The sequence below is a fragment of the Elephantulus edwardii genome, unplaced genomic scaffold (genome assembly GCF_000299155.1).
Source record: "Elephantulus edwardii isolate Elephantulus edwardi_28Jun2011 unplaced genomic scaffold, EleEdw1.0 scaffold00508, whole genome shotgun sequence".
NCBI classification, from domain to species: domain Eukaryota; kingdom Metazoa; phylum Chordata; class Mammalia; order Macroscelidea; family Macroscelididae; genus Elephantulus; species Elephantulus edwardii.
The window spans coordinates 255,417-264,659 of record NW_006400258.1 but is presented as its reverse complement, the minus strand read 5'-3'; the positions used below and the strand labels follow the sequence as shown (position 1 = coordinate 264,659).

General features: G+C 38.4%; 1 protein-coding gene and 2 pseudogenes across 1 annotated transcript in view; all 3 read right to left on the bottom strand.

The window, feature by feature from the left end:
• The window catches only part of TBC1D25 (TBC1 domain family, member 25), a 52,544-nt gene that overhangs the window by 33,343 nt on the left and 9,958 nt on the right, over positions 1-9,243 (bottom strand). Inside the window, exon 3 of the mRNA XM_006903095.1 lies at positions 7,830-7,984. Coding sequence (XP_006903157.1) covers positions 7,830-7,984 — 155 coding nt within the window. The remainder of the gene's footprint in view (positions 1-7,829; positions 7,985-9,243) is intronic.
• LOC102864605 lies at positions 824-2,470 on the bottom strand (annotated as a pseudogene).
• Positions 2,763-3,589, bottom strand: LOC102862973 (annotated as a pseudogene).

Below are 9,243 nucleotides of genomic sequence, written 5' to 3'. Positions count from 1 at the left end.
TTTGAACCATGCAGTGTTCCCTTGCTCTGTTCTGACGACTGCCTCCTGGTCCAAGTATAAGTTTCGCATTAGAACAATCAAGTGTTCTGGGACTTTCTGCTCTAATTTTTGTAATTTTCTTTTTTTTAGAGGGTGTCTGGTTTTGTTGCTGTTCTTTTTTGATTTGCTGGAGATGTTGGGTTAAAGAGTTAATGGTCAAATTTTCCTGCTTTTTGATGTGTTTGCTTCTTGCTATAAACAGACCTCTGATTACTGCTTTGGCTGTTGCCCAGAGGGTTTGGTAAGTGATATTTTCATTGTCATTTGCTTCAAGAAACTTTTTAATTTCATTTTTTATTTCTTCTAGTACCCACTTATGTTCAAGCAAGGTGTTGTTCAGCTTCCAAATTTTTCTCCTTTATCTTCTTGCTATTAATTTCTAATTTGTAGCATTATGGTCTGAAAGGATGCTTTGTATTATTTCTATGTTGACAAATAATACAAATACATTTTATTTGAAATAAACAAAAATGCTTACACAGCTCAATGGGTCATGTGGAAACACTCTTTCTTGACTGTATTACTGAACAAAAAAAAAAGCCGAAGCACAAACACTCTTCTTGTTTCACATGTATTTGGAGATAGGTAGGAAGACACTACTTGGTTTGTTTTTTTTTGTTTTGTTTTTTTATTGTGTTGCAATATCTTTATTTGAGGCTCTGTCACAGAACACTGCCTTTCCATACAGGGTTTGAGAAGAGGGAGGGAGGGGACCAGGAGCATGATAAAAGCTCATTCCTCAGTTTCATTCCCATGAGTTCAGCAGGACCACTGTTACACTCATTTAAATTATGTATTTGAAACTGAAATTGCTGTCGCAGGAGAGGCGCTTGCCTTTGCATCTCCCACACAAATCTTGTCGGTGGGGCCGTTTGGGGTCAACGTGGCGAATTTTTACTGGACAGGAGCATCTGGTCTGGTTACAATTTTGACTGTAAGGGTTATACGACTTCTGACAACTTCTGCAAAACTGCTTGAAGTAAACCTTGTTGGTGACCTGCATGCACCACACATAGGCATTTTCCCATCGGATGTTGCAGTCCTTGCAATGATAGTAGCCATATTTCTGCTCTAAGAACTAGAAGCGCAGGCGCTCCTTGCGCGGCTCGGGGCTCTGCGACGACAATCTCTCGCTGTGTCCTCCTCGTCCTCCTCATTCTTGGCTCCGGGCTCCCTCGGGCTGCTTCGCCTCCAAGGGCCTCCTGTCCCGCCCTTTCGTCCTGTCCTCGGCAGGCTCCTCCCAGCTCTTCAGCACCTCGGCCTGGGCCTCATCCTCCTCCTCCTCTTCGGATTGCGGCCACGGGGTCGTCTTTTTGGCCACAGCCCTGCTGGATTCCTGCTGGGGCGGCGGCTGTGCTCACCCTCGCTGGGCCCCTCCAGGAAGGTGGTGAGGCAGCAGGAGACCACCGGGGAGTAGACGTAGATGGCGATGGTGTGCGGGAAGCGTATGCCTCGGCGCCGTCTGGAGGGCTGCCCAGCTCCGGACCCACGCGCCCAGGCTGCGGGGAGCGACACTACTTGGTTTTAAAACACTGGCCTTCCCTTAAGGCCTGGTCATAAAAGCGCAAACAATGTAAATGAATCCACAATTACCAGTTGTCATATCATATCTATGTCACCTGTGTATCTGAAATCACACACACATACCTGCCAATACACCTGGGAAGGGTTGCTATATCACAATTACATTTGAGTTCTTGGCAGGAAGGGCTGAAGATGAAAAATTTGGAACAAGTTTTACATACTATTTAGAACAAATCACTAGATTTCCCTTAAATAACAGGTTACAATAGAAAGATACTGCCTGGAAGTTTACTTCTCACTTTGGTTCATTTTTAGTTTTTATTTATAATTTACATAGTTGTTTCGATTCATTTGCTTATACTAAAATCTTGCCACAAAGTATTAAAGCATAATATACTTATTATTCCTTCAACATCTGCATTTTTCAAGTTTTATATATACTCTACTACATCCACAGTATGTCAGCAGTTCTTGAATATTAAAAACAAACAACATTAATGCATCTCTTCTGAAACTGCAGATATCTACAACTACGATGGTCCAAGATGGGACAGAAGACAAAGGAGGGAAGACAAGAAAAGCAAACACGTTCACGTGGTTCAAGTCTTTGGATTTAAAAACAACTTCCCCAGAGAAGCTAGCCATAATGAAATTTCCAGAAAACTTCCTTTGCCTCTCAAAAGGATGTGAAAAGTTCCAACCCAAAAGGTTGAAATATATGGTTATGAGATGCTCTAAGTGGTGATCAAAGCAGTGAGTGGGAGAAGGATAGATGTCTTCTGTTAGTTTGAACATAGCTTCTTTAGCTGCTGGTCAATCAGGAAAAAGCATTTAAGTACTAGAAGTTCTTTAAAGAATAGGGCTAAAAATAGGATATTACCAGTATGTATAAGAAACAAGGTGTCATGTCTAAACAGTACAATGACTCCACAATAGCTCTCTCTCCCCAACATTAAATGTGGCAAAATAAAAAAAAATATATTAAAAGCAGAAGAAATAACAGAATAGTACAAAGTAGCAAACATAAAAGAATTCAATGTTAGAGGTTCAACAGTATTCCATGATAGAAAACCTGTTTACTTTGAAAGCCCTAGCAAAATAATCATTCTTGTTTATACACAACCTATTTTATCATCTGACCACATGCTGAATCCTTTTTTTTCTTTCCCCTAAGTACTGAAAAATCTTACATTCAGCCTTTAAGCATTCTGCATTTCTTTGCCAATCTTGTAGCTGAGTATCTTGTTCCAGTCAATTTTGGTGTGAATAACTGGAAGCTGCCGTTGCAAGGCCTTGAACATATTATCTGACATTGTTTCATAGTTTTCACTAACTGTCTGATATTCATTCTCTGTGTGCTTTATGATTTTAACAAACTCCTTGGCAGTCTGGACTTCATTCAAAACAGTTACTGAATCTTGTACATCTTTATGACTAACCAATTGAACATTGCCATTTTCATAATAATAAACCTGAATTGTGTGATGGTTAACTTCCACTCTGATCTCCAACGACCATTCCAGAAGTTCTTAGGTTGAAATTGGTGGCTTTCAGTACATGCAATAATAGTCTGTTGCCCATCTATTGTTTTAGCATAAACAGTACAGAAACCGTTGGAATAATGATCTTTCACGTAGGCTCTTAAAGCACTGTCACAGGATTCTCTCCAAGACTTCAGGCCTCCATCTACGTCCTCAGGTTGAGGGTCACTTGCTTCTTTCCCTAAGTGATCAAACTTGAAGGACATTTTATTTCTTGGGTCTAAAACTCTGCTACTACCCAGGTCATGGTGTTCTGTAATTAAGACCTGATCTTCATATCCTTCCATCTTCAAAGGTGTGAACTGGTCCATGTTATACTGGGCAAATGCATGGGCTGCCCCTTCCCTGAGGAGACTGTCATTATTAAGTAGTAGTTGGACATCATTAAACACTTCATTAAACTCTCCTGGAGGTGCATGAGTGATGAATTTAGCAGCTATGTGTACCTTCTCCTCATCCGACACCGGATCCTCAAAGTTGGCCATCTTGGGCTGCTCTGGCCCAGCCCGGTCCTGTTGAGTTTCTTTTGGGTTGACCTATCCTTTGGTGATAGTGGTATGTTGAAATCTCTGACCACTATTGTGGTGCTGTCTATTTCTTTCTTCAATTCTGTTAACCATTGTTTTATGTATTTTGCATGCCTATCATTTGGTGCATAAATGTTGACCAAGGGTATGCCTTCTTGACACATTGTGCCTTTAATCAGCAGGTAATGCCCTTCTTATCTTTTATGGTGGTTTTCATTCTGAAATCTATTTTATCACAGATTAGTATTGCCACGCCTGCTTTTTTTATGGTTGCCATTTCCTTGGTATATTTTTTTCCAGCCTCTTTTATTGAAATGGGAGTAAAGTCCAAAACCATAAAGTTCATAAAAGGGATCAAGCTTAGAAGGCCTAGTCTATGGTATAAAAAGACGGCCAAATACAGCCAGAAATGTACAATCTGGAGAGGATAAAATTGATGAATGGGACCTTCCAAAGAGTAAATCCCTGTGTGCATCAAAAACTTTTTCCAACAGGGTAAAAAGAAAACCTACCAACTAAGAACAAACATTTGGCAATACCATCTCAGACAAGAGTCTCATAACAAAAGTTTATAGAATACTCTTGGGCTTCCACAAGAAAAGGACTGGTAACCCAATTACAAAGTGGGCAAAAGACATGAAAAGAATTTTCACAGAGGAAGATATTCGAATGGCCAACTGACACATCAAGAAATGCTCAAAATCACTGGCAAAAGAGAGTTGCAAATCAAAACCACAATGAGATACCATCTCACTCCTGTAGCCACAACAAAGTTTAACAGGACAGCAGGTAATAAATGTTGGTGAGGATGTGGTGAGGTAGGAACTCTTACACATTTTTGGTAGGACTGTAAAATGGTACAACCACTCTGGAAGGCACTTCCTCAAAAAACTGAACACAGAAATTCCATATGATCGAGCTATTCCATTGTTTGGAATATACCCCAAGAATACGAGAACTGAGGCTGAGACAGAGACTTGTCCACCAGTGTTCATAGCAGCTTTATTCACCATCACAAGAACATGGAAACAGCCCAGATGTCCACCACAAACAAATGGATTGAGAAGTTGTGGTACATTCATACAACAGAATACTATTCAGCACGCAAGAGCAATGATTTTATAAACTACCACCTAATTTGGGAGGGACTGAAGAGCATTACGCTGAGTGAACTCAGTCCCACAATGACAAATATTGTATAAAACAATTATTGTAGAATAAACATGAGGATCCAAGGGGTGGGGAGGGTGGAAGCAGAAGGGTGAGGATGGGGGGATGTTAATAATAGGTTTGCACAATTTGATGGGTGGGTGGGTGAGGAAATGGAAAGGATCTTCTGTGAAAAATAATGTATTCAAACTTTGTAAATAAATCAGCATAAAATTTTTTAAAAAAGGGAAAGGGGGGAAGGCACAACCAGGAGAGGATAAAATGGATAAATGGAACCTTCTAAAAAATTAAACTTTTATGTGTATCAAAACATTTCTCCAAATGAGTAAAAAGAGAGTCTACAGACTAGGAAAAAGTATTTGGCGATGACCTATCTGATAAGGCTCATTATTTAAAATTTATAGAAAATTCTAACACCTCAACCAAAAATAGACAAGTAACCCAATTATAAAATGGTCAGAAGATATGAGAAAGACTCTTCACCAAAGATGACATTCAGATGGCCAACAAACACATGAAGAAATGCTCAAGATCACTAGCTGGTATGGAAATGTAAATCAAAACAATATTGAGATATCATCTCACTTCAGTAATAATAAAAAAGTTCAACAGGGTTGAAACAAGAAATGCTAAAGAGGAGGTAGTGAACTGGAACTCTCATACATAGCTGGTGGGAATGTCAAATGGTGCAATCATTTTGGAAAGCTGTTTAGTGATTCCTTAAAACACATGAAGAAATGTTCAAAATTTCTAGTTCTAAGGGAGATGAAAATCAGAACAACTATGAGATATCATCTCACACCAGTCAGAATAGCAAAATTTAACAGAACAGCAAGTAACAAATGCTGGTGAGGTTGTGGAGAAACTGGAACCCTTATTCATTGTTGGTGGAGGTGTAAAATGGTGCAACCACTGTGGAAGGTGGTATGGAGCTTTCTCAAAAAGTTGCAAATAGAGATACCATTTGACCCAGCAATTCCACTACTGGGAATATACCCCAAAGAGACCATAAATGACATCGAAGCAGATATATGCACACCCATGTTTATCACAGCTTTGTTCACAATAGTAAGGAGTTGGAAACAACCAAAGTGCCCATCAACAAACGAATGGATAGAGAAGCTGTGGTATATTCACACAGTGGAATACTATGCTGCATTGAAAACCAAGGAACTCATGCAATATTATTCAAAATGGGTGATTCTGGAGGACATTATGCTGAGTGAATTATCTCAGTCACAAAAGGACAAATACTGTATGGTGCCACTGTTGTAAAACAGGACTAACATTGAGGTTGGGGGGAGACCGAGAAAGGTGGGTTCAATAATGTATACTACATTGAAACAGATGAGGGAGAAAACGGTTTAAGAGGGATATGTGATTAGGTATTTTTGTCATGACAGGAGTCCAGAGTGAAGGCTGAATAGTGGAGTGGACCTGGGGGGAGGAATGGTAAAACAATGAAAGAATTTTCTTTTACTTTTCCAAGAGGGTAGTGTATAAGGGGGGAGGGTTGGGAGGGGAGAAAAGTGCAACAATGAATTAATGGAAATCCAAAGTCTCTGTAAATTTTCATTGAAATTAAAAATAAATTTAAAAGAAAAACCGGGGAGCTCTGGTGGCCTAGTGGCAAGGAGCTGCAACTACAATCCCAGAGGTGAACGGTTCGAATCCACCAGATGCTCTGCCGGGTGAAGGAGGGACAATCTCCTCCTGTACCAGTCAGATCTGATTTGACGGTACACGCACACAAAAATAATAATAATAATAATAAAAAAAACAAAAAAAAAGAAAAACCAACAAAGTGCCCATTAACAAATAAATGGACAGAGGAACTATTTACTATGCAACACTGAAAAAGAATGATGATTTCACCAACACCACAAAACATGGATGATTCTAGAGGACATTATATTTAGTGAAATATATAATCAGACACAAAAAGACAAATATTACATAAGATTGTTAAAGAAGTTAACAAAATGTTTTCATACAAAGTGAATGGTTAGTATTAGAAGCTAGTATGGTTATTAAGGAGGGGAAGTTGGGGGGAGTATAAAATTGCTAGACTATGAACACTTACTGGAGTAGAAGAAGGGCAAGACAATGCGGACTAGACAATTAGACATTGTGTGCATTCTAATTGTGGTGTTGTGAAACAGAATGTGCACGAATGATTGGGGAGAAAACTTGATTATAAACGTCCATTCAAATCACAATTTTAAAATAAGAGGACAAAAAGTGATAGTGAGTGCAGGATGACAAAATCAATGAATATAGAAGTCAGTATTATAATAAGCACCGTTATATATAGTATAACTGAATATCATACCTACCTTACTAAATTTCATCATGTTCTATCACATATTAAATTACAATATAATAAAATAACCATTATTATTTACTGATTGCCATTGAATAGACATGGCATATTAACTCACAGCTGACACTCTAGTGGGTTTCTAAGGTTGTAAATTGCACAGCAAGAGATTTTCCACCTTTCTCTCATGGAGCTCCTGGTGGATTTGAACTACCAGAGTAGTATGGCCTTTGAATTGGCAGCATAATTCCATAAAGACTATGCCATAAGAGCTCATAATTATTAGAATATTTTTTGAGCATTCATTATATGGTCATACAATGTTCCATGGCATTTTACATTAAATTCTCTGTCAAGCCTCATAATAGTGGTAAAATATTATTCTATGTTATACGTGACAAGGAGCTCTGGTGGCCTACTGGTAAGGAGTTGTACTGGCAGGCGGTTAGAATCCACCAGCTACTCCTTAGGAGAAAGATGGGCAATCTCCTCTCATGATTTATAGCCTCTGAAAACTCACTGGAAAGTCAGCTCTGAGTTCCAACTTGATGTGACCTAAGAACATTACATTTTTAGTGAAGAAACCTACCTCCAATGGCCAAGATACCCAGCTCTCAGAAAGTAAATATATTGTGAAAGAATGAATCACAACCTCATCCTATGAGGAAAGGGTCACACAGCTGTGCCCCTGGGGCACTGGGTACTCACTGTCCTCAGAGGGCCGAATGTCTATACGTAACTGCAGGTAAGGCTTGGAGGCAGTGGCAAATGCTGTGCTGAGATCCCAGTCAGACAGAAGTGAGAGGTAAGCTTCCTGTCCTAGTCGATCCCGGCCCAGGTAGCTGATGCCAAAGTTCTTTTTCCTGGACAGAGATGTGGAGAAGTCTCAGTGCCTCTAGTACTTTGGAAGCATCAGGACAGTTTCCAAAAGAAGGAAAGAAGTATGTTGAAGGTACTGAAATAAACTTTCTCCTTAGTATTGAGTACCAAAAGTTTTATATATATATATATGAAAAACATAGTACCAAAGACTATGAGCTATTTAAACATATTTTATTACACGAAGACCCAGCCATTTATACCCATTTTATTATACAAAACCAGAAACAGACCCATACCTGCTTGTATCTAAAGGGCATACTAGAAATTGGTGCAGTGTCTCCTCTGGAGAGTGTAATAGGGTAGTTAAGCGATAGAAATTGGGAGAAAGCAGCCTTCTTACTTCATTAAAAAGCAAAGCAGGCTGTTTATTATTTTTCATAACAAAAGTGTTTATGGGAAGAGAACGGAAAAGGGAGAGTGTTCGTTTAGGGGGCACTGATTTAATGGTAGTAGAATGATTTCTTAGAATAGTGAGAATGGTTGCACAACCTGAAGAATGCAATCAATGTCACTGAATTGTACAACGAGAAACTGTAGAAATGGTATACGCTTTGTTAAGTATATTTTTGCCACAATAAAAATGTCTTTGAAAAAGTGAAATAACAAAATCGATTCTTCAGATATAAACATGCAACATACAAAGATGTCACGTAATAAACATTGTAACCAAGGAAATATTCAAAATACTCATCACTTTTATACTATTTAAATTTATTATCATGTGCCTATACTTCCTTAAAAGTGCCAAAAAAATTATCACCACATCTTGCCACAAGAGATACTATTTTTCATCTATCAGTTTGGCAAATTTTACAATTTTTTATTTTATAATAACCAGTGTTTGTGAGAGATTAGTTTCTTAAAAGATGAAACTCAGATCAAACTCCGTTCAGGATTTTAATAAAATAAGCTAATTCTATTATATGAAAAGAACAATAAGTACACAAGAAAAAAAAAATAAGTACACAAGAATATACCAGAACATTTTTTTTCTATAATTATATTTTATTAATTTTCATAAACATTTTTTAAAGTGGAAGACGTTCTTAAAATGGCAAAAGTTTCAGCAAACGAATGGATAGAGAAGCTGTGGTATTCACACAATGGAATACTATGCTGCATTGAAAAACAAGGAACTCATACAATATTATTCAAAATGGGTGACCCTGGAGGACATTATGCTGAGTGAAATATCTCAGTCGCAAAAGGACAAATATTGCATGGTGCCACTGTTGTAAAA